Source organism: Eupeodes corollae, chromosome 1, assembly GCF_945859685.1.
Source record: "Eupeodes corollae chromosome 1, idEupCoro1.1, whole genome shotgun sequence".
Lineage (NCBI taxonomy): Eukaryota > Metazoa > Arthropoda > Insecta > Diptera > Syrphidae > Eupeodes > Eupeodes corollae.
The window spans coordinates 168,733,515-168,761,100 of record NC_079147.1 but is presented as its reverse complement, the minus strand read 5'-3'; the positions used below and the strand labels follow the sequence as shown (position 1 = coordinate 168,761,100).

Genomic DNA, 27,586 nt, shown 5'->3' with positions numbered 1-27,586 from the left:
TCTTTTGATTGAGTTGGACTGTGTCTAAGGCTTGTGTCTCGTCGTCATCATCATCGTCTGGCTGTTCACTGTGGGAACGGATGTTATAAAAAATGTAATTGGAATGAAATGAAAAGAAAGATGCAAATTAATGTCATTTCAAAAGGTTGGTCGATATTTTACTTTGCATCATAACATAGTAAATTTTTTGAATAAGTCGAGGTGGTGGCATCCTTATCAAAGATGTCTTGTGGTTATAAAACTAATCGATAAAACAAGCTTTTTAAGGAAGAAAAGTCAAGTACTATTGAAACAAATTAAGGAAGGGGTAAGAAAAGAAAATTATTGCAAAGGGAATTTATGAATTTATTAACTTCACATATGAAGTTATTTTAATCGGATAGATTTGTCGAAATACTTTATGCAACGAAGAATAACGTTTTTGAAATTTGGTAAAATTTTGAGAAAAATCGAATTGCTCTTAGTCCAATCTATATAATTATTTATATAACAAATACAAATTTTCAAGAAATACTACTTAAATTGGTGCTCGACTAAACATTTTGTCAGCACAAAATGATTGTAAAATTAAACTATTTCATCATATGCAAATATTTTTGGTAATTTTTAGTTGTTTTTTTAGAAAAAATCAACTGACAACTTTTGTATCCAAACACGAACAACGAAGGATTTTAAATTATTTATCTCACACAAAATATTGTTGTGAATATGTGAATATTATGTTAACGTTTTAAGCAAGACTAATCGACAGCCAGGAAGTTATCAGTGTGTGTGCATCCAGCATGTTTGTTCTTTAAACATTTTTGTACATTTCATACTTTTATGTACAGTTCATACTGCCTGACCATTTGAAATACAAAATAGCCATTTATTCGTCATAATGAAATCTAATTTCTAGAATTATGAAATCAATGTGATGTTGTCGTTTTGTTGTGATTTACTAGTTAAAAAATAACTCATTTTAGATATTTTCGTTACATAAAACAAAATGAAATTCTATTTGTGTCATCTAAAGTTTATGTTTGCACAGATACTGCCTCTTCCGAGGAATTGACAAATCTTTCCAGATTAATTCTTGACATGATAAGTGCCCCATGGATTTGTTTTAGTCACTAGGCCCTAGTTCTTAATTTACTTTGTTACTTATAAAACAATTCTATTTTTTAACGGACATGTACATAAATAAAATTATTATACCAAATTGAACATTTTATTAGGATATAAACAAAATTTTAAACAAATGAGAAGTGACGGCGACTAAGGTTTGCTAAAAATGAAGCTTGCTAATTAAGCAACAGAAACCTTCTAGCTATGCAGAAGCTGCTTTTCAATTAACAAATTTATCACAAATTAAAACCCCAAACACTCGCGTAGTCTTTTCGATTTATTTTTTTAAATGAAGTTGCAAATTTTGAATATTGCCAGGAGCACTTTTAATTTCCCCCAACTCGCCAGACCTTCATCTCATTTACACTGTGGGATGAAAAATAAGTACACATCTTAAAAATAAAAATATAAATATGATATATTAAATATTACGAAGTAGAAACTTAGGTTGCCAGAGAAGCCCTTTTAAACAAAGTTTTGTCACGTCTGTTTGTAACTTAGCACTTCTGCTCTAATACAGCTCTATTTGTCTAAAAATGATTCCAAAACTTAGTGGAGTCAGGCGTCGATCAATAGAAATACCAGAGTTTCGCCTAATTGCCTATTTTTCTTAATCTATAACACTATTTAAAGAGTCAAATACATTTCGTCTTCGATAAAGTCTTCAAAAACAATGATTTGGTAGTCAAACTTTACCATGCAAGAATTTCCACTACATTGTTAAATTTTCGTGTGCAAAAAGCTTTCGCAGGTAGAATGTGTATCAAAACACGTCAACAAAAATGGAAATACATTTTTATTTAGATGTACTTGAACGATTATTTTTTTCATCAATCCAATATTTTCGATAGCATTGATAGATTACAAACATATAGCATTTTCAAATCAATTAAAAGATGTGGTGCTTAAATTCTCTGTCCAACACTGTATTTTGAATGACACAATGCACACGTCAAGCACATCATGTTGCGATGGCTACTCCACGAAAATAACTTAAATTCTACTCCTTTATCCCTTAAATTGCCAATCCAATTCCCCCCAATTATAGTCATGCGTTTTTTTTTTGTATTTCAAAAAATATATTTGCCTGATGAAAACCTATGGCGAACTTACCCTCTTCTTTCTGCGATGTGATGAATGTGGCGTTCCATGTCTGCTTCCACTGGCACTCGTGTGTATTTCATTACGTAGCAAATCGTCAACATTTCGAATGTACCCCAGACTATTGCTGCGGGATTGTGGCTTTAGGCTTCCACCATTTCCATTTCCAGCTTCATTTACACCACCTCCACCATCTGCTTGCATCCAATAAACTTGATTTGGAGTCGCGTTGGCTGTAGAAGCAGCAGCAACCGTAACAGCACTTGAAGCAACCTCATTTCGACGTCGTCTATGCGACGCCACACTTCCATTCGGAATATAGTCTCCCGCAATATGAACCTTATTGGTTGCGTTTGCTAATGGAAATTCATGAACTTCATAGGGGAACCGAGGATCCATGGGTTGACCAGGTTGGCGTGGATACATGTAACTGTCGCGTATAAACATTTTCGACGTATAAATACGATCATCAAACGGATGATACAATGCTCCAATGGTTCCATTGTGACGAACTAAAGTTGGCACATACGGATTCCCAACTCCAGGCCGTATGACACGTGAACCGATTGCCGAATGACGACGAGAGCCTTGCGAATTGAATGATGAAGTTTTTGCTTTAAAACTGCGACGCCTAGATGAGCACTTTAAAAATTTCATTGTAGTTGTTTCTTTTTTAACTGAATGTTTAATGCTGAGTCAATGTTGCCTATAATTATGCAATGCTTTAGTTCATGCCACATTAAAAAGGGTTGCCGTGTTAAGTTTTTGCGAAATATTGAATAGTTTAGTTAATACAAAATTAAACAGAAATTATATGGAGCTAAAATTAGGAGGCGATTTTCATTAAATCCTTCGATATCTGATGTTTGGCGTTGAAAAACAGTTTTTTAAGTCCGTACATATTTTTTCGTTAAACACTTTTCTTCACCCCATTTCACATTTCGATCAAGTTTCGTTTGAACTGGTGCATTTCCTCGTTTTAAGGTTTTTAGAATATTTATTTAAATTTGACATAATATTACACAATTTCACCAATTATTTTAAATATATTAAACCTCTTGATAAATTGAAATCCAAACAATCTGATAAATGTCTTTATAGAGATTTCACGTTGAGAAAAGATTATCTTTTAAACTAAAACAATTGACACTTGAAGAGTTTTGATTTACCATTGGCTAGCACACCTAAATTTTAACACTTAACACAATTTGTTTCGTCGAAAAGTTCCAACTTGTTGAACATCATTGCAGAAAATAGATACAAGTACATATATTTGTCCATATACATTTCGTCAATTTCTTTAGAAATAATTTTATAATTTTTAAAATCAAGCTTTTGATACTGCTCTTTTAACAACCGTTAAATATAAAAGTCTTTGCGTAACTGAATTGAAAACAAAAAATACTCTCAATTACAACATTTACTTGTTTTCTTTACACATAGGAAACCAATCTAATCGATATGACATTATTCTTTTTGTATGTTGTTTTAAAAGTCTATAGTCGGTCATTGGAAAGACAAAAACAAGTCCAAAAGGGAGGTTTGATAGACTTAAGAAAAAAAATAATAATCCAATTTGTCCTGACGATGGGGAAGGTTTACACCGGCCCTTTTAAAATTTACTTTTATTCTGGGTTATTGCAAAATGTTAAACCAACATATATTTAAATAAACAAATAAAAATATGAAGAACTTCGAAATTGCACGAACAAGCTCATTTGTTGGAGATAGAAAATATACAAGCACAGAAAATAATATAAATACTCTTCTCTGAAGCTCCAATTTTTTAATTAAATTTGTTTTCATTTGAAAGATCTAGCCAATCACATCTAATTTTTATTTCATGATAAATTGATAGATTTTGATAAGATCTATTTTTGGTCAGTGTAGGATACAAGTCAGAATTAACATACCAAATTTATTGAATTATTTCTGAATTAACTACTGTTTCAAAATTTGATTCTTGAGTCAACTAAAACGTTTAACGTTTTCAGCGGATTAATTGTAGTTTAGAATTGTAATTGTATTTTAAGTATCACCCAAAATACAAGGTGCTTCACGGGAATAGGGCTAAACATAGATGAGTTTCTCTCGACGCAAGCTGAGTGTGAGTAAGTCGAAATAATAATTACAAAAAACAACAACCTGTCCCTGTGCGTACGGTAACAACTCCCAAAAATACTGAAATGCTAAGAGCCGCTGTTAAAAAGTCCACGACGATCGGTGCGCAAACAAACTTAGGCTTTTCAAATTAATTGTTCTTCCGTTTGAAGCATCGTCAAGCGCGAGTTGACTTTCCATCCATATAAGTTGACAATTTTAAAACAGTTCAAACCCACTGGATTACAACCAACATTCAGAAATTGCATTAGAGATGCTCTCGTAATTGACGAAGCGTATTTTCACATCGACGGACGGTTTTGTAAATAAGCACAATTTCCGATATTTTTCCTGCAGGAAACCCTCAAAGCCCCACGAACGACCGTTGCACAGCCCTAAAGTGACTGTTTGGTGTGTCCTTACTTTTTTAGGGACAATGAACCACGGTGACCGTCAATAGTGTCCATTACATGGCCATGCTTAATAACTTTTTAAAATCAGTGTTGCGTAGAAGAAGGACCCGTAACTGTCTGCTTTCAACAAGATGGAGAACATCCTCACACTGCGATCGCCACAATTCGGTTTGGAGATTAATGCATATGCTTCCTAGATCATACCTGACTTGACAGTGTGCCATTTTTTCCTTTAGGGTTATCTGGAGTCACGTGTTTACCAGTCAAAACCACGTACACTAGACCAACTTAAGGATGCAATAAAAACGGAAATTGCATTAATAGACGAAATCTTGCTTCAACACATTCGCTCTCATTTGTTGGAACAACTTTCTTCGTACTGCAAGATGGACGTCATATGCTGGAAGTTCTTTTTAAAACTTATAATGGCACTAATTTGTTTATGATAAAGTATTAATAAAATACAAGTATTTAAATTGTACGTCTGAAACTTCATGAGTTATATCTTTTTGTTTTTGTCCCTATTTCCGTAAACCACCCTGTACATACATTAAAATTGATTACATACGAATGAAATGTGTATTAATTAAGTTTGTCCAACTAGCCTTACACGAATCCTCGAAAACTCAATAGTAAAATATCATGCTTTTCAATGATATGTTAGTTCATAATTAATCAAAACTAAAAACTATTCAATGTAAACATAACTCAAAAAAAAAAGAATTTTTATGCAGGATAACTTAAAAAATAGATATAATCCCTCGAAATAAACTCGAAATTGTGGACACTATGTGGACTTTACTCAAAAACTCCAATCTCCTTCTTAAATGTATAAATCGCTGTATTTTTTGCAAGTAACCAATACGCGTTCTTTACTTTTTAGAAGACCATCTTTACAAAGTAAAAAGGGGGCGGATTAATCAAATAGAAAGATGATGAGATACACTTCAATGTAGATAAATCCTAAAGTTACACATTTTGAGGGTGGATTATCGCTGGTGTTATACATTTGCGAAATGTGCTGTTTAATGCAATTCAACTGGTAGAAAAAAGTGTTAAAATTGTTAAAAAAAAGTCAAGACTGTAATCTTTAATTAAGCTGACAAGAAAAGGGGAATGTTTAAGTAGACGCAAGTATTTTGCTCGTTAAAACATAATTTTCCCGCACTTTTGCTAAAGTATATAGAAATAGAAAGTAAAAGTTCAATTGTTGGTCGATCTGAATATCTATTGAATTATTGACATTTTGTTTGTTTATGCACCGTATTTTGTAAAGCATTTAATTTATAATATCACTTTATATTTTTTTTTTCAATTGAACACTAATCATTGAATTTAAAAGCGAAATCGATTGAGAACTATCACTGCCGAAGGGAGACTAAACAACTCTGACAGCTTAAATAAGAAATCAATTTTTGAGTTCTTATTGGAAGTAGGTATTTTCCAGTGATACGTTTTCCAGATTATGCTTTATTTCTAGTTTTATTTTTTTTTTATTTATTACTATACCACTTATCCGCCCTTTATTTCATGTCTAGAAGGAAAATGTCTGATATATTTCAAAACATAAGTTAAACAATGATACGTTCTTAAAACAAAAACAATCATCAATGACGTGTACTTTAGTTGAAATTATAGAGTAAGGCATAGGTTTTCTGTAATTATGTACACTGAAAGAAAAAAATTGGTGGCCCATTAAATGTCAGGTAATAGTATTGTGTACCCGTGGCATGATGGTTTGTGCGTTGGATTGTCATGCAAGGGGTCTTGGGTTCAATCCCTGCCTGTGCCACCTTAATTTATAAAAATTAATTTTCGCGGGTACTGCCTCTTGCGAGGAATTGACAAATCCTTCAAGAGTAATTCTTGTCATGAAAAAGTGCTTTCTCAAACTAGCCGTTCGGATTCGGCATAAAATTGTAGGTCCCCTCCATTCCTGACAACATTACTCGCACACAGGAATGGTTGAGAGTTGTAAGTCACTAGGCCCTGGTTCACAACGGACTGTTGCGCCACCCCATTTGATTTTGAATAGTATTGTCAAGTTCGATTGATTGTAAAATATCGTCGCGTTCAATACATCGGGTTGAGAGTTTCAGAGAACTTGGAGTTCTTTTTTATTTTAATATCGGTTCCAACTCTATATTAGCATTTGTTAAACGCTGGTGTTAGGAATTTTAGAGTCCCTTTCTACTCTCACTCTGTCTGTTCAACTATTTGACCAGCCCTATCTGTAGTGCAACTTCACACGTTTTGCCTCAAGAAGAATACCATGGCCTGAACCTTACAATATTTACTTCTTTATGACCATTGACTAGCCCTGTCTGTAGTGCAACTTCACACGTTTTGAAGAAGAAGAATACCATGACCTTAACCTTACAATATATACCTCCTTATGACCTAGCTTTAGAAAATTCATACAGGTTCTATTAATAATGCTTTTGTCTTAATTCATTTACTCATAACTGGCGTGAGTTATGCACCTGATTAATTAAATAAGTTTTAAATATCATGGAGGCAGGCACATACCTTTATTTTACAATTATTTAAATTTCCTCAATATTGCCCTTAATATGACATGCATGAGTCAGAACCATTTAATTTGTTTTGTACCATTGACATGTGTAAAACATTTTATAGTAAAGTCTTTAGCTGTTTTAACAAAACAAAAATTTCATTCACATCTCAAAAACATAGAAATAAAGCTGATGAAGATTATAAAACTTTTTTAATTCTAAAACGACTATTCTTTTTTATAATAAGCGCACGCTCAAGGGGATAATACTTACCCTTAGTATGCAGACACAGTTTGAGCACTAGGAATGGGAGAGAGAGAGCTTTGAAAGACAGTGTGTCAAGGCATTCTACATTCGCATAGTAAGGCTAAAGAACGAATCTCTGTACTTGACAGTACGACCAAAGTTGGGCTCGAGGGTATATTGATGAGCATTTTTTGAAGTAGTACCCGTGGCATGATGGTTAGTGCGTTTGACTGTCATGCCAGAGGTCTTGGGTTCGATCCCTGTCTATGCCATCTAAAGTCTTTTCACGATTACTGCCTCTTGCGAGGAATTGAAAGAGTAACTCTTGTTATGAAAAAATGCTTTCTCAAACTATCCGTTGGGATTCGGCATATAAACTGTAGGAGTGTAGGCCCTCTCCATTCCTGACAACATTACTCGCACACAGGAATGGTTGAGAGTTGTAAGTCACTAGGCCCTAGTTCTCAACGGACTGTTGCGCCACTCAATTTATTTATTTTATTCCTAGAAGCGCGAGTATTATGGTTGAACTGTGGTTGAATGCAACTGCCTATTTTTGTAGAGCATACACTATTAAAATAACGGTAAAAGAGGGTCAGATAAGAGACATTTCGACGATGTTCAAGCGACGTAAATGATCTTATGATGGTAATATCACCAATAAATCTAAATACTCTACGTTCATTGCTGTCCATAGAGGCTTAAGCAAGTTGCAGGAGCACTAGCCCAGATTAGGAGTTATACTCAAGCTTTGGACGTATATAAGTCTTGTAGATAACAGCCAGACAGAGGGGGCGAAACACTTCTTGCATCGCCTTAGAAAACCCAAACATCATGCGGCATTTTTGGCGACATGGTGTATGTGATCGTTCTACAAAAGGTGGTTGGTGATACACATACCGAGAATATCGAGATGTTCAGTCTCCTCGATGCAAGTACCATCTATGGATAATGGCAAGGGGGGTATATCTCGCTTTAACGATACAAGACAGCATTGGGTTTTCGAAGCATTAAATTGCACGGTATTTCTTATTCCCCATTGAACAATGCTGTTTAGGTCGGAATTGAATGAGCTTATCATATTTTGTCGTTGCAGTTGGACACCCGAAGAAGAGGGACGTGAATCTGAAAACGAATAAGAAAAGCTAAGAGTACTATCGTCAGCGAAACAATGTATTGGAATAGAAGTTGCAGACAAGAGATTTTCCCCATAGAATCACTAACTCGCTCAAGTACAGGCGGAGTCATAACACTCACTGGCAGAGTTGAATTGGAGGCGAACTGCCTAGCAAAGACATAAGCTTTCTCTAAAGAGCTAACAAATGGAGTGTAATTGACAACGACCGTAGGAACCGAGGAAGAGGAAGAATTCCTCATATTTTTTACATTGCAGTATTTTTTGCCGTAATTTTTGGTCATGTAAAAATCGGGTCCGTATTTTAATTCTGTATATAAAGTTATATTTATTATAAAATAGAAAGTGACCTTAAATCTAATCTAGATAATTGGTGGAAATTCTTTAATTGTAAAAAAGAAAACTAATGGCTACCATAACTCTTTGTCAAATTCATTGTCAACTACAAATTTCTTGAAAGAAGCTTTCACAATCACAAACGATGACAACCGTTTTCCTCCTCTTATTCTGAAGTAATTTTTCTAACTTGAATTCAATTTATTTTAAAATAAGCGAAGATACTGTTGCGCAGAGTATCATGAAATTGGATGAGTGTTTTAGTCCAGGCTCTGATTGGGTATCGTTTTCCATCTTAAAAAAATGAGTTGCATATTTATCATATCCGTTATGTGTCCTTTTTCATGAGTCCTCAAATAGTTTCTTAAATCTTAAAAAGTGCACGCACAAGAAAGGTCCTAAAAATTAAGTAATCAACTACAGACCTAAAGCTAAATTATTTGTGATACCGAAACTCTTCGAGTAATTTCATTGTACTAAAATATTTTTTTTGATAACCAGCATAGTTTCGTAAAAAAGAGATCTACAATTACAAATTTATTGACCTTAACGTCCTTTGTTTAGATGTTTTTGAAAAACGCGGACACGTCGATTGTGTATTTACTAATTTTAGTAAAGCTTTTAAGAAGTTGTGTCGCAATACATTATTTTTTCAACTTAACAATTAAGGTTTTAACACCAACTTTTTAAATTAGATCTCATCGTATTTAAAAAATAGAATGTATGGTGTTGTATTTCGTAATGAGTATTCGGATTAATTTGATGTAAATTCTGGCGTCCCTCAAGGAAGAAATTTAGGTTCAATTTTAATAATAAATGACCTGTTATCAATCATACAGAATTCGTCCGTATTTATTTAAGCTGAAGACATTAAGCTTTTCAAAAGTATAGTATCAACTTCTGACTGTTTACTTTTGCAATGTAGACTTGTTAATATTTAGGGAATGGTGCACTAAAAAGATTCGCGATTTTCGTGACTCTTACTTTCTTAAGATTCTCTTTGTTTCATTTGTAAGACTTATACATTAATATATGGTTGTGTAGTGTAGTCACCTTACTACTCAGTTCATATAACAAGACTTGAAGCAATTCTGAGTAGATTTATGAGTTTTTGCCTTCTTTTTCTTCCATGGTCACTCTAAATGGCTCGTTTTAATAAACCTTTCAACACTCGCCAGTCGTAGAAAGTATACGTAATTTTGTTTTATAGTTGGCATTATTAATGGGTCAATATCAATTCCTACATGAGCTTCAAGACAGTTAAATTTTAGTTTTAGTTGTTCAAGTATAAGACTACAGCAACAATGTGCCATATATTTAGTAGATAAAGCTATGGATCAAATAACCTCCTCAATCAGTTGATTTCAATATATAATAAACTGTAAAGTATATAAATGATAATTTAAGAAGCATTACATTTAAAACTATGTTATTTAAAATAATTCATTTAGATTATAAGTATTATGTATAAGTATTGCTTCCGTTGCTATTTAACGAATTGAAATAAATAAAGAACCTCTTTTCTTAATAAGATACAAAAAAGAGGCTGGGATGCGACCCACATTGATTACTTATCAAATTAAATATCATTTCTTAAATTTTTACAAATTGGATGAATGAAATTAATTTGAGAGATATAAGAACCGAACATCAATTTTTACCAAATTTGCGTACTATGTCTTGTAGATCTTATTCTTTGAGGATTTTTATAAAAAAAACTACTGAATATCGAAAACAATATTTTCTGTGAAATAAAAAAAATTGAAGAAAATATTTTTAATTTTTGAAAAGCTATTTGAGTCAAAAGTAAATTTTTCCCACGTTTTAGTATTGTTTTTTATTAGTTCTTTTTTTGTAAAAAACTTTCAATACGATTTTTCTCAAAATTTTTCAATATTCAACTAGAAGTTAAAATTAGTTCAATCTAAAATTTTTAAAAAGATATTTGAGTCGAAAATCAATTTTCACCAACTTTTGTTAAACTTTCTTTAAAGCTTTTATTTTTTGTAAAAAAAAAACAATCAATTCGATTTTTCTCAAAATTTTACTGAATATTGACAAAAATATTTTATAAAAAATAAAAGTAGTTTAAAGCCAATATCTCAAAGTTCTGAAAAGATATTTGAGCCGAAAATCAATTTTTACCAACTTTTAATAATTTTTTTGTTTAGGTTTTTATTTTTGGTAAAACAAACTGTCAATTCAATTTTTCTCAAAATTTGACGGAATGTTGAAAACAATATTTCTTAAGAGTTGAAATTAGTGGAAAGCCATAATCTTAAATTTTTGAAAAGATATTTTAGTCGAAGTTGAATTTTTACCAACTTTTGTTAAATTTCCTTTTAAGTTTTTATTTTTGTAAAAAAAACCTGTCAATTTTTCTCAAAATTTGACCAGATGTTAAAAACGTTCGTCGCACAAAATTGTTTTGGAGATAAAATCATTTTGTATTCGTAAAATTTTCGCATTGACACATTTTTTTTAAGTCTTTTTGATTTATAAAAAAAATATACTTAAATTCAAGTCTCTAGCATCATTGGTTCGTGAGATATTTAGGATTAACTAAAACTGATATATTAAAAAAAACAACCCACTCAATTTTCTTGGGAGTCCTTTCTGCATCCTTCTGCCTTATTATATATATAACAAAATTTATTTGAAGTCGATATCTCTTGTGGTTCTTGAGCTATGGATGACGAAAAAACGTCGCGAACGTACGAACACACGCACGCACAGACATCTTTCTAAAAATAATTTATTTCGACTCTAGGTACCTTGAAACGTCGAGAAATGACAAAATTTTCAATTTGATAAATAAGTTCTTATAGGAAGTTAATAAACTTTTAAACGACAAAAATATTTTCTCTGTATAGTTTCTTATCTGTGATAATAGCATAGTCTATGCTATTGTATTTTTAAAATGTAAGACTAAGTAAGTTAGATGAGCATATTGTTTGTGTTACTTTGGACTTGTAAACTTTCTTACGCAAAGATACTCGTATGATACTGTATAAAAACAAAATTTCTGATTTTAATTTCTTTCAATAAATATTAAAATTTCTCTAAATGTATTGTAAGCAAAAAGTAGACACTTTTTGTTCAAGGCAAACAGGTAAATTGTGTCAAGTACAAAAAGTTAGGGATTGTTTTTCAATTCAAATAAGATTATTTTAAATACATAAATCTATGAACATATAACCAAAATGGCCTTTTAAGCGAACAACAATTGACATGGAAGTCCATAGAACTTTATAATCTTTTGCATGAATGAAAAATATAAAAAAAACTATTCCAACCAAAGGTTTGTAAACGTAAGCATTATTGAGAGAACAGAGTATTCTCGAATAATATTTTAGAGGTCACATTTAGAAAGTTTCGTACAAGTATTTGTGGGTGGGGTGGGAATATTACCATAGATTTTAACAAGAAATTAACAAATACGTTAATTAAGAAGTTAAAATCCCATCGAGGAAATTTCACCCGACAAATTTAGTCAAAAAATAATTACAAATTGTTTTAAAAAATCAGCTTAGTACTTATTTCGCCGTAAAATTATGAATTTTGATTTGAGTTTAAACAGTATCCAAATTGTGTTTAAGCATCTGGGTATTATTATTGTGTTGTTCATCTTCGTGGTTGTTAAGGCGAGACCTTGCCAATATTTAAAAAAAGCTTCTTCATTAAGTACTTAAGCTTTAAAACCCAATTTGAGATAGAACTTCGAATTATACAAGGGTAGTCCAAGAGGTACGACCTGAAGTAGGGGGAGTCTGCTCCTTCGTTTACAATAGTAAAATATAAGGTGTCAGAGTTTCAACGAGGTCGTACATCTCGTACGTCAAGAACATCGACCACGCCAGAAATGGTGAAGAAAATCTAGAAAATGGTATTGGGTGACCGTCGACTGAAAGTGCGCGAGCTGGCAGACATGGTCGACATTTTAAAACATACAGGTACATCGCATATTTACTGAAAACAGACATGAAATCTGCGCGCAAGATGGCTGCCGCGATGACTCTCAATGGAACATAAACTGCGTCGTGAGAATGTTTCAATAGTGTTTGGTGAAGTTTCACACCAATAAAGCAAAGTTTTTGCGTTGATTCATAACTATGAATATAATATTGGTCCATCACTCTACACCTAAGACAAAGGAACAGTTAAAACAATGGATTAGAAGAGGAGAATCGGCTACAAAAAAGGCGAAGACAGTTCCATCTGCAGGCAAGGCCATGGCGTCAGTGGTATAAATTGATTATCTTCAGAAATAAAAAACAGGGCTTATTGCAGCGAAAATGAAAGTTTTGTTTCATTTAGACAATACACCAGTTTACACATATCCGTTATCGCGATGGCCAAAATCCATGAGTTAAAGTTCGAATTGCTTCCTCACGCACCCTATTCGCCACATTAAGCCCCCTAGTATTATTTTATTATTATTTCGAATTTTGAAAAAATGGGTCGGTGGTACAAGATTTCAAAACAATCAATCAAGATGTGGAGTCTGTGGTTGATGGCTATTTTGAGGAGCTCGACGGTTCTCACTATAAGCTAATGAAAAAATATCGAGCTAAAAGAAGACTATGTAGAGAAACAAAGATATTTTTCTCCGAATTTTGCGTGTTATCTTTTAAGGCCGGATACTTCTGGGCCTACACTCGTAGGCCTTCCAATTTGAAGGTCCAGGAAATTAGCACTCAGTTTATCAATAACTTGACTTCTATTAACGAATCGATGTTAAGGTATTGATAAGAAGACAATTGGACAATATCTTCTTTCAAGAAGACAAAACGTTCATTTGTTCATATCATGTTGGTGAAAAACAAAATACGTATGTATATGTTTCAATGAGCATTTTACACTCCCAAAACCCCAACAAATGCGACCTGTTCACCGAATCATCATACAGACATTAAGACTATAGACGTTACAAGTAAGCCTTGGCCCTATGTCAATTTGTACAACCATAAGTTCCAACAACGTTTAAGGTACAGAAACGGAAAACCTTAAGTTCAAACAACATTAAAGGTACAGACAGCACAAGTACTGCATAGCAAATTTATTAAACCAAACAAACATAAAATGTTTAAATCGATAAGTCGAAATTAATTTAAAATAAACATTCAACTTTGTTTTATAAAACCGAGATTTAAGTTCTTGAAACTCAATTATAAAGTAACGAGTTCGAAGGAAGTTATAGAAAGTAGAGAAATGCTCGACTGTATCTGTAAAACAAAGTTTTAAAAATAATCCGAGAATAACTAGCTCGAGTTTTAAAAATTTATCAAGAAAGTAACTGTTAAGCGGCCATAGAAACCTTACCGCGGTGTGCCGAAATGTGTGTTGGCTGGACTTTCAGTGTCAGCCACGCAGCGATTATGGCTGAAACTCAAACACGCTGCAGCTTTGACTTCGCCTGACGTTTAAGAGTTCAGCCATAGGAATTAAAGGCATACTATCACAATGAAGCTTCGACCTCACGTTTCATGTGACTTCAAACGTTAGCTCTAGTTCAAATTTGCTTTGTCTGACAGCTCAACAGCTGTTAAAAAGTCAACAAAAAAAACTAAATGTTTGCTTTTGGAGGGCTTCCCATTAGTTATTATAGGCTGTGTAAGCTACTTTCGCGATAAATTTAATTTTTTCGATTTCAAAACTTATTTTTTTTTATTTTGAGAAAAATAACAGCTGTTAATGACACAAGTGCCATTTTAGAAATGTCATATTAGAAGTGTTATTGAAAGCAACCTCGAAGCAGGCCCAACGTAACGCAAACGAAGCCGAAACTGAAGCGTGTCTGTGTTCCAGCCATCAAAATCAAAATGTTTTGAGTTTTTGTGTAGGTGTCTCGTTCGGCGGGATGCGCGTGCACATTTACTTTCAGTTAAATCTGAATCGGTGGTGAGTACGGTGCTGGGCAAGCTTCAACGTCACTCATTCCTATCTTTTCCTTTTGAGATCTATTTTACAACTAATATACTGTCTATGGCCGGCTTTAGATACAACATAATTTTTTAATAGTCTACAATAATTTATTAAGCTTTTCAAACAATAACTTTCATACAGCTTTATTTTAATTGAACAAAATGATTTGCAAACGTCAGTAAGAAAGTTAAGTATTTAATATAAATTTTAATACTAGGCTTAATAGTTGATTGAGTAGGAATATCGATTGTTCTACAACAGTTATTTGCCTACGTTGCTATAAATCTGTCTTTTAATATTATTATTATTATATACATACATAAATACATTAAATAAAGTACTTACAAAGAATTCATCTTCAATCACTGGATCAGCTAGCATCTCAATTGCCTCAGTCATCGAATGGCATGTTCGATTTGTGTTCTTCTTCTTCTTCAGCTTCCTGCCTAATGTTGCCGCATCACTAAATCGGTGCAATAGTTTCTCACGTTTACGTACTGCAGTTGGGCTTGTCGTTGAACGAGCATGACATAACAGCGATGAATAATTATTGGATATTGTCGATGGACCTTGGTAAGCATTCTGTTGCGTAACACTCAAGTTCGAAGTGGAATCAAACTTTTCTATTAAATTGTATTCGGTTTGGGGAAATTTACTTGGAATCGGTGAGGGAGCTGTGATCGAGGAGTTTATTGACGAAGTGTGTGACAGAGATGGCTTTGGAGGAGGCGGTGGTGGTGGTTCTTTCATCAAAGACATCCGTCGAGGAGCAGCTCTAGGCACTGAGTTGGTCGTAGAACCACTGTAACTAACCGCACGACGAGAACGGTCATTGTCCTTATCTCTGGAAAAAATAGAAATAAAACAAGGTATTAGCACACAAAACCACAAGACGATGCCCTTCCAATCAAATCAATGCTGACGGATCAGAAACCGCAAACACAGACCTCACTCTTCATATAATATTAAGGTAACATGTAAAACTATCTCCATGTACATAAAAGTATCGATGAACGATATAAAAATGGACTTTAAATGCAGGAGTTTTTTGTATATTCAAATGTAAATAAAAATTCTTCAAAAAAATCACAAATCAATGAGAACTTCATATAATGAAAATTGAACTATTAATTTGTGTCAAACAATTTTCATAACATCCACTCTCTAGCCGCTTACCTGTGCCTCCGCCTCTGAACCGGAGGACTGAGATAATAATGTGGTGGTAGAGGCACAAAATACCCCAACTGTGGTGGTCTCAACTGATTAGCATGATGGAACGTTCCAATCTGAGGCTGCGACGATGTCAGTGTCAATTGCGACTTTTTATGAATATTATCGCTTGACGTTGACGCCGCTGTTGAATCCGACGAGACAGTATCACCATCACTACTGTATCGACTTTCATCGTCAGTTGTGCACTCTGGCACTGTGTAACAAGTGAAGTTACGCGATTTATGATCCATAATAAAGGTTTCAAGTGTAACGAAGAAAACTAAAATTTAAATGTCAAAATCCATCCACGGGGAACTTTAAGTAAATGCCTATACCAATGTTGATGTGTATCAGTTAAAAGGTGCAATGATGTCTCATTTAAGGGGAATTCAATATCGAAAATTTATTCAAACGAGATGGATATTTAAGTATTCTTTCGGTTGTGAGCACAATATTGGGAGTGTGGTTTTACACCTTGAAATGGGTGTACATTTACAAGTTAATCTTTTTTTTTTCAAATAAAATATACGTGCATTTGTGTTTTCGATTAGTGCAACAAAGAAGAGGTAAAATTCTCACATTTTTTAATTCGTAATATAGATATCTATACTTTTTGAAGAACTAACTAAGCTTTAACCAATTTCTTATATTAATTGCAGTGATGGGCAATTATCCCGTGTACTACTTTCGGGTTTAATAACCAGGTTTATTAATGGGTATAACGATTTGGGGTAAGTACTGAACAATTCGGATAAAAACTTTCTGAAAATTTCGGGTAAAAGCTGTTAGAAACCCGGTATAATAAATTAAGGGGCGCAACAGTCCGCAAGAACTAGGGCCTAGTGACTAAGTAATGTTGTAAGGGACGAAGGGGACCTACAGTTTTAAACCGAATCCGAACGGCTAAAAAAGTACTTTTCATGACATGAATTACTCGTGGAGTAAACAGGCAGGGATTCAACCCAAGACCCTTTGGCATGACAGTCTAACGCACAAACCACCACGCAACGGGCACATCCACACCCCTCTCACCCTACTCATACTTATAAATATACACTTTCCTAATTTACTTATCATACATAAGGAAAATAAGGAAGGGTTTAATGAGGATATACCGGTGCAAATTATTCTTAAAGTTTTGAATATTAAAATGAATATTAAAGGAAACACAGAGTTGGGTAAAGCATTCCACATTCTCAATGTGCGGTAAAAAAAGAATCTCTATACTTGACAATACGTCCGAAAGTGAGCTCAAGACTAAACTGATAATAGAGCATTACGGCTGAACTGTTTGAGGGGGAAATGGAACTGGCTAATTCGACAAAGCATTGTTTATTAAGATATCTGTAGAACAACGAAAGGCATGAAACATTGCGGCGGTGTTCGAGTGACGCAATTGGTTCGGTTATAGTACTATCGCCTATCATTTTCAAAGCTTTTTTATAAATCCTGCCTTAAAGGTTTAAACTTGTTTTAGGAGCACGTGCCAAAAATAAGTCAATTATATTCAAGTTTTTCCCGAATGAAGGCTTTGTAAATTACTGATAGATCAGAAGGAGTGAAAAATTTCTTGCACCATAGGAGAAATCCTAAGCACTTAGCAGCATTTTTGCCAAAATCGAATATGTTATTATTCCATAAGAGGTGATCTGTATACACATACCAAGTACTGAAAGAGACATATCTGTAGTATTGGTGTGACGGATTGAGCAGACCAACAGTTTTAAGCCAAATTCGAACGTATAATTTTAGAAGCACTTTTCATTACAAGAATTACTCCAATGAGAACCGTTTGCCGGATAAGAAAATCAACTGGGAAATGAACTTTAAACTGGTCACTATGTGACGTGGATTCCAAATATGGTTACGAATTAAATTCTTTATGGAATGAGAAATTGTATCCCCAATAGGGTCAAATTTATCAAACTGGAAGAAAAGCACTAAGGAAATCGGAATAACTTTAAACAAGCTAGAAAAACCGGTAACGGCCATATTGCATAACGAGAAATTACGGCAGTACCCGTGGCATGAACGCAGAACAATCATACCAGAAAAGCATGGTTTGATTCAAGCTGTAAAGAGGTTGTTAGGATCACTAATGTGTTTTTATAAAGCCAACCCCACTTAGGAAATCGGAATAACTTCAAACAAGCTTAAAAAAAAATTTGTTAGCTACTAGGCTCTATAGTTTTCTATGGAGTGTTCAACCACCTAATTTATTTATTTATTTTTTATCTAGAAATATGGGTTATCGATAACATTTCAAATCCAATCAAATCCGTGAAAATACCTAAAAAAAAAGGTGTAAGGTAAGTGTGTGCGATAAGACTTTTGACAACAAAGGTACTGTAAAACCAATTAAAAGATAAGAAAACTTTTTAGTGAAAAGCAAAGTTAATAAAATAACTAAATACTCAATAATACCTTACAAAAATCTTATATGTTGGGTTAAGGAATAGACTAAAATTATAACTTTAACTAATGAAGTAAATGAACATATAAAAATAGTTTAAAAACTGAAGGGGCCTACATAGTAGTGGCCCTACTATGTAACTCGATTCTACTTTCGATTCTATTCGAAACTAATTTCCGATTCTACTTTCAAATCGTACTACGTATGAAAGTAGAATCGGATGCCGGTTATACCAACTTGCTTTCAAACGAGTATCGAGTTGTTTGACAGTTTAAAAAAAAAGCATTAAATTATTGGACAAGAATAATTATTACAAAAATGGACACCGTTGGACTCTGCAAGGAAATGAAGAACGGTACGAGCAAATTTAACGCAGAAGAATAAGAGATAATTCCAAATCAATGAAGCATGAGTGAGAAGAGGTTTGTACATATAAAAGGTGATTTATTTTGATATATATACATATTTGGCAACACTTTTTTAACAGCTAACGCACGCTTCGTGTTTTGTTTCACTGTTAAATATCTTCAGTTTGTTCTATAATTTAACCATGAATCGTCTTAAAAACGAACAACGCTTGCATTTTATCATCAAAATGCGTGCTTTGTTAAGAAATTTCATCGTGTGCTTCTTCTATTTTATGGTCAGTTTAATCGACCCAATGAAACGGCTATTCGGGCTATTGTAACGAAATTTCACACCAAATTTTCATTGTTGGACATTAAACCGCCAACACGCTTACGTAGAGCGCGAGCTGCCGAAAATATCGCATCTGTATCGGCCAGTGTTGATGATGACCATCAATTATCGATTCGTCGCAGGTCGCAGCAATTGGGCCGCAGTTAATCAACAACGTGGAAAATTTTGGGAAGGATTTAGGTACGATGCCTTTCAAAATATAGTTGATGCAAGAATTGAAGCCGACTTGCAGGACATGTGGTTTCAATAAGACGGTGTCACATGGGATACAGCACGCGCAACAATGGACTTACACTGTGAACATTTTATTTCACGTTCGGGACGGTCAATTGGCCGCCTAGATGGTGCGATTTAACGCCTTTAGACTATTTTTATGGGGCTATGTTAAAGCTCATGTCTATACAGACATTTATTATGAAGCATTTATTTGTGAGATACCGGCCGAAATGTTGGGAAGAGTAAGCCAAAATATGGACCGCACCATCGATTCAAATAAAGACTTCATGCATTTTTCTGAATTGTATGTGTTTTTTTTTTTAAACTTTCTTATAGCTTTTAAAAAATCACCCTCTATATACGGTAGAATATTTATACTTTTATTTTAGTTTTATTAAGAACTATAGTCTTTCTTAAGACGGATTTATGTTCTTACTTAACACCATATTATCCGACATGACTACTCGCAGAGGACAAAATGCTGTTCCGACTATCATTAAGTTATCAGCAGCATTAAAGTTTTTGGCAACAGGAGGTTACCAAAACCCAATCGGTGGTGACAAGAACGCTGGAATTGCACAGCAAACCATGTCAAAAAAAAAACTTTGCAAAGTTTTGACTTAATCCAAAGAGTCATGTGCCCGCTGATGATGAATTTTGAAATTATTGAGAAAGAGAAACGAAAGTAAAAAACACTATTTTTGGCAAAAATCACGAATTCGATTATTTATTTTCGATTTTTGCCTTGTTTTGAATTCTACTTTCGAGTTACGTAGTTTCTCGTTTGTTCGAAAGTTCATAAGAATATAGTTGGCACTACTAGAACTACTAGAACGATTCTCGTTGGTTCGAAAACAAGTATCTAAGTAGGTACCAATTTTTCGAATTTGAGCAATTTCATTGTAGAATCGAGTTACATAGTAGGGCCCCTGGACTCAAGTAAGTAAATAAAATGAAGTGTAGTCGAATTCCACTCCCTAAATGCTAGACTCATCAGTCATGTAGTTTAGATGTATTGAATTTTTAATTGAATTACATTCACCTTCTTCATTGAAACCAAATAAGTTTCGTTTTCCTTCGTTAAATATGTACATAAGAACTTAAGTTTCGTCTTAGTGACTGAGCCGTAATTAAAGTTGACCGAATTAGATAGCAACTTTCTTCTTACAATATAACTTCTATAGATTAACGATTTGCAAAATAAACTTTCGTTTATGAATAAATTGTAGAGCTTCAATAAAAAAAAAAAAAAAAACAAAAAAACAAAACAAAAAAACAAATACACACATAGATTCTAAACGAGTAGATAGAATAAAGGATACGTTCACATCATCATCATGACACTTTGTATCAACCAGACCGAAAAATTATTCTACCATTTGTTCTCAACAACATAAGAGCAGACAAAAAAAAATCAGCTGCAATTTACATTTCATTATTAATTCAAAACAACCAAAGTGAAATAAAAAATTAAACAAGCAAAAGTTTAAAAAGGCAGCTAAAAAGCTATGCGATGAAGATAAATGGGAAAATGTTCGAGTCAAAAGATTTAAAGAAAAAAAAAAAGTTAAAAAGGTTTTTTAAAAACCATACAACATTTGACCAAATAATCAAAGAGAAAAAAGAACTTTACCTACGATGTTGCACATTTACTTGTACATTTTGATGTTTAGATTTGTTCCTCAACGATTCAATGGTCACTAATGGTAAAAATTAAGCATCGCTAATGGTTATGAAAAAAATAGATTAAAGAGTGTGCTAAAATGTATATTTAATATCTAACCATGCCGCTTCCGAAAAACGAAGTCTGTATTTCGTTATAATTACTTTTACGTACAACAATATGCATATATGTATTGTATGTATATGTATATAGATATGCTTTGATTTGTATACACTTAAAAGTTAACTTGAATATTCCCTTTCGGAATTAATTTCGAATTTATAATTTCTTTTTCTTAAAAGTGAAAAAGGAAAGTTTGGGAGTTGAAACAAAGCCCTGGTTTTCTACGAGCTGTAGCGCTACAAAAGTTATTTATTTAAATAGTACTTGAAAAACTCAATGCCGCCTCCTTTCGTTAAAGGTTAACTTAAATAATAACTCCTTTAAAAACCATAGGAGAGAACTACGTATGTACAACCAGAACTGGTTTACTCAGTTGGTGTTGACTTTTTACATATATTTGTTCAATATTTGTATTTATTTATCAAAACGTTTGACAATTAGCATTTGATCATAATTGTTCAAATGCCCTAGAACTCGATTGTATTCACACTGATTATTCTAAAGCTTTTGACCAAATTTCTCATGATATCATGATATTTAAGCTAAAGACAAAGGGGTTTCCTACTTAGTTTATTACAAGGATTTCATCTTATCTTCAAAACAGGTCTTATTAAGTTTAATTCAGAAATGATTTCTCCAACACTTTCATTGCTAGATAAGGAGTTAACCAGGATAGTTATTGAGGACACCTACTCTTTATTTTAGCTATGAATGTGTACGATACTGTAATATTCTAATCTATAGTGATGATATGAAAATATTTAAAAGCATAAAATCAACTACAGGTTACAACACCAAGGGGATATTATCAGTTTTGACAGTGAATTTCTCTAAAAAGCGTACTCCTAGATTGATTGACTATATATAATATCGCAGTTCATTGTTTTAAAGATCTTGGATTTTTTTTAATTCTAATGTCGATTTAATGGAGCATATTAGTTCGAACGTAAGTAAAACCAACTCTATTTTAGGATTCTTTAAAAGTTGGTCTAAAGAATTTCAGGATCCAAATGTTACTCTCGCTCTATATAATACTTTGTTTCGCAACCATCTTGTGTACGCATCTTAGGTATCGACTCCTTTTTACGAGATCCACAAGAATAGGATAGAATCTGTTGAACGCAACTTCATACGTTTTGCCTCAAGAGGGCTACCATGGTCTGACCCTTATAACTCCCTCCTTATGGACATTGGATAAAGCTTATATAAATGCAGCCTCTATCGCAAAAAAGGCTTAATAATGATATTGTCTTTATTTATCAACTTTTAACTAGTGTAATTATTGCACCTGATTTATTAAATTATATAATTATAACCTTCCCGTAGTACCCGTGTCATGATGGTTAGTGCGTTGGCCTGTCATGCCAGAGGTCTTGTGTTCGATCCCTGCCTATGTCATCTAAAGGATTTCCACGGGTATTGCTTCTTGCGAGGAATTGACAAGTTCTCCAAGAGTAATTCTTGTTATGAAAAGTGATTTATCGAATAAGCCGTTCGAATTCGGCTAAAAACTGTAGGTCTCCTCCATCCCTGACAACAGTACTCGGACACAGAAATGGTTGAGAGTTGTAATTCTAGGCACTAGTTCTCTAGGACTGTTGAGCCACTCATTATAAACTACCATGGAGGTTACCACAATTCCAATTAATGCATGATTCTCAACACCGCACTAAAAGTGACAATGCATGAGGCACTAACTCGCATTATAACATTGTTCTATCGAATAAGCAGCTGGCTGATTTACCCCTCCTCTCTTAATTATTTCAGCATCATTTCGGACAAATAGTCAATTATAGAGATTATATTTTTTTTCGCACTTTAAGAATGGGGAATGTTGCAGCCAACTCTGTTTCTCTTTCCCATTTTGATTCAAAACCTTAAGACCAATAGCTTTTGCATCGGTGACTCCTTCCAAATCCTTCTCTTTATAATAAACGCGAAATATTGAAACCAAAATAGAACAAAACAATAGAAGTTTTTATCAAAAGTATAGCAATATTTGAAATTCCACCATAATGAGACACACATGCACTCAAGAAAAAATGTATGTATTTTGAAATTTATTCGAAACCATTCTATTTTGGTATCCGAAAGTACAAATTTTTAAAATTTACAGCTATAATTTTCAATACAGGTGCGGAAAAACAAAGACGGAACACAATAATTGTTGCTTTTAAATTTTAATACACAAAACACTTTCAAAGCCAATTTCGTATTTCTTTGGAATTTTTCGTGTCAATCATAGATCTCCACACATCTATCATCCATCCGAATTCCTTAAAGACGCGACGGTTTTCAATCCAAAAACTATTACACCAACAAATTTTATTTGATTGACCAATTTTTATTAAATTACGAAAACCGGTGAATGATTTCAAAAACACCGTTTTGACCCATACATATTCGTTTTAATTCAATCATAAACTTATTTTTGCATTTTTATTTGTATATAAACTCGAGACCGTCAGCACAACTTATTTTTATATTTGCTATTCTTATACGATAGAAAAGATCAAAAATCTCAGAACAATGCCAAAAATTTGCATTGCAATTTCGATTTTGTTTTTAACACAACGAACTTGGCGTCCGACAAATATGTACAATTGAACGGGATACAATCAGCACGCGTTTGTTTTAACAAAATCCCGTTGGATGCTGCCCGTTTGTATGATTTTTAGAACTAAAAACACATGACAAAAATCGAGGAGATTCGGCACAACTCAAAATATCCCGCTCGTCGCTGCCGTCGTCGTCGCAAGACCATCAACTTGCAAGCAAACTATAGTAAATAGCTTTTGGGGTTCCTTCCTTCATTCATTTTTGTTGTTTGTGTTTTAGCTACATATTTAAATTTAAATTTGGACGTCACCTAAATAAATTTGAAAATTTATTTTTGTGTATAAATAAAATCACTGACACAGACAGTTTGAGTGCTCTTTATTTTTTCGTTTGTTTTAACGACCGGCGAAAGGGAGCATGCGTTGAGTTGCACGACTTATGTTCCGAAAATAAAATTTGTGCCCGAGAAACTGTTAAGTGTCAATATATGCAGTGTGGCACTTAAATGTAGAAAGTGCAAACTGAAAATGGTTCTTCAAACTACCAATTTATTGTATCTCTCATGGCGTCGAAGAAACGAAATGAGAAAAACTTAATGACGCTAAAATAGACCACAAATCACTCAATTCCTCCTTTAACTAGGACCCGCATCGATGTGATTCGATTGTGGTATAAAACAAAAGTGCAACCCTATCGTTTATGTCGTCGTCGTCATAAAGTTTTATTCAATAAAATATCTCAGAGTGTATCAATGGATCGGGTATGTTGGGAATTTAAAGTGAAAATCAGTGCAAAGCTATTTGACTATGAATGAATGAATAGATTAAGAACAATTGATGCAATTGCACCGCAATATCGTGATATAGAGTAAGCGATCGCTATGTGTGCATAATTTTTGGTACACCATCATAGTCATAAGATTACTTCCACAGATATATCTATAAACATCCACTTGGCCCTATTACAAGATGTCCTAGTGACTGACACACATGGTGAAACACCAATAACTACCCTTAATGTAGTTTTCTCAACTGCAACAAACATACATAGTGATTTATGGACATTTTAAAGTCGCTAAAGAAAACTAGAAAAAAAAAGGCTGGGATGCGATGCACACGCCTGCATTTCGTCTGCCGATTTGTCTTGCTTAAAAGGTTTGTAGGTTTTCATGTTTTGGTCAAAAAGTTCCCAGTCGAATTGTTCTAAAAAATAAAAAATTGCCAATAATATTCTGGATATGATGAAATAGTTTGATTTCAAAATCTATTTTTGTGAACGAGATTTTTAGTCGTTAACTACTTTTTACCATTTTCAGTACCATTTTTTAAAAGTTTAATTATTTATATAAACATATACAAATTGGATGAATGAAATCAATTTTAAGGCAATGTCTTCTATGATTCAAGATATATCGAAAACCGAACATCAATTTTTACCAATTTTGCGTACATATAAAATAAAATTGATTTGAAGCCCATATCTCAAATTTTTTAAAAGATATTTGTGTCGATAATCAATTTTGTAGGTATTTATTTTTGTTCAAAAACTGTAGATTCGATTTTTCTCAAAATTTAATTGAATGTTTAAAACAATATTTCTTATACGATAAGATTAGTTTGAAGCTAATATTTTCAATTTTGGGTCGAAAACCTGTTTTTACGAACTTTTAGTAATGCTTTTCTTGAGTTATAATTTTTTGTTAAAAAACTGGCAATTCGATATTTCCCAAAATTTTATCGAATGTTCAGAACAATATTTCTTATAAGCTAAAATTTTTTTAAAGCTAACTATTTTAACTTTTGAAAAGGTATTTAAGTCGAAAATCAATTTTTTGAAAAGATATTTGAGTCGAAATTCAATTTGTACCAACTTTGAGTAATGTTTTTTAAGGTTTTTATTTTTTATAAAAAAAAATTGTCTATTTGATGTCTGTTGAAAGTTGAGATCTGATACTTTGTTTTTAAATACTTACTTTATTTTATCGTTATCAAATTGTACTAATTTTAAAATGTTTGTATATATGTTTGTATTGAAAATAAATATTATTACTGTTCAGAATCTTAAAACATCAAATTTCTCAAAATTTTACCAGATGTAAAAAACGATAATTTTTGTTGCAGAAAACTGTTTTGAACATGAAATCATTTTTTATTCGTAAAGGTGACAAATTTTTCTTTTCAGTTTTTTTGATTTATAAAAAAATCGTTAATTGGATTTTTCTCCAAAAATATATTTGTTTGGTATCACGTTACAATGCGTAATATAAAATTTAATTCAAGTCTTCACCGTTATTTATTCGTGAGATATTTAGGGTTAACCTAAATGTTCACCTCTTTTTTAAACTGATTTTACAAAAAAAAACACCCACTCAATTTTCTTGGGAGCTTTTTCTGCATCTTTCTGCATTATTATCTGTATAACAAAATGTATTTGAAGTCGACTTCTTCTGGTTCTTGAGCTATGGATGACGAAAAAAAAGTAACTAAGGTACGTACACACGCACGCACAGATATCTTTCTAAAAATCTTTTATTTCGACTCTAGGGACCTTGAAACGTCGAGAAATGTCAAAATTTTCAATTCGACAAATCGGACCAATTACAATAACTTAAAAAAAGATGAAAGCCGAGAATTGGTTTAAACACAGTGCGGAGTGCGGACATTATTATGGCCCAGTACTATCACAAATAACGATTAGATAATTACAGAACTTATACTCGTTTACTCTTTATCTTTTAGTACACCGTCAACGCTTTGACTCCTGCATTGACACGAATTTTGGAGTAGTTTGACATCTGTTAGGACGTATAAATATTATTGTAATATAAATGTATTTTCTTCGAAAATGATCGCAATTTTTCATACCAAAAAGTTTGAATTTTCGTGAGAAAATCAGACTTTTAAGACGACTTTTAGCCATCCGGATCTTAGCCATTCTCCAATAGAATTTGACAATTTATGGCTTGACGGATATAAAAAAAAAACAAAAACAAGAAGATGATTGTCAAACTAAATTTAAAAAAAAAATCAATTTTTGACTTCACTTTAGTTTTTACATTGACATGTAATAGGAAGGAAAAAAAATATTTTATACATCGTCTGCAACATCAATACCTATAAGTTAGGTTAAAGAGGCTGTTTGTGATGGAGTAGGACACACTGGACTTTTGTAATCACATGAGTTTTGAGGCTTTCTTTTAAGCTATTCTATTAGACAGTGGCCAGTTAAGACACCGATTATCAAGATAATATGCGATTTGATTGGAGGTGTTAAGCATCTTGGTCGCTTTAAATCAAGTGTAGGCCAGATGTTTTTTGTGACCTGACACGTGTTGTTGTTATTCCCCCTGATATTTACCTTCTTCATAGCGTCTTGCATTAGCAAAAGTTTACATTTAGAGATTGGTGTGCCAGCGTTAGCCAAACGTGGTAGAATGGGTTGTAGTGTATCTTTTCTGACGAGTTCATCTGCTGTACAATTTCCAGGAATGTCTCTGCGCTGCACCCATTAGAGATGATCGACAGATGTTGATATCACGTTTTTTTTAAGCCAGGACAAAATTTCTTTTATCGCCAAATGTTCCACCTGGAACGCTGCATTGATTGAGAAGTCGGAATGAGAGACTTTATTTCAGTGTTCCAGAGTAAACACCTCTACCAACCCCTTTGTTTGTTTTTGATCTATATTTGTAAAAGTGGACTTACTCTTCTTTCAGGAATGCGCTATCCCCTCAGAAAAATCTGGAAGGTATACAAATCCGGAAGTTTCTATTGGATTTCAGTTGGGCGATTGTGTAGTCTGTGTGCTTTGGCATTGATTCTA

General features: G+C 33.2%; 1 protein-coding gene across 7 annotated transcripts in view; it reads right to left on the bottom strand.

Moving 5' to 3' along the window:
- The window catches only part of LOC129940651 (tight junction protein ZO-1), a 188,118-nt gene that overhangs the window by 78,309 nt on the left and 82,223 nt on the right, over positions 1-27,586 (bottom strand). For 5 of the 7 annotated variants that reach the window (XM_056049042.1, XM_056049044.1, XM_056049041.1 and 2 more), the window contains exon 3: positions 15,225-15,723. In XM_056049042.1, coding sequence (XP_055905017.1) covers positions 15,225-15,723 — 499 coding nt within the window. Of the gene's footprint in view, positions 1-2,220; positions 2,881-15,224; positions 15,724-16,055; positions 16,399-27,586 lie in introns of those variants that run through there. The other 2 variants (XM_056049045.1, XM_056049046.1) reach the window with 2 other exon arrangements.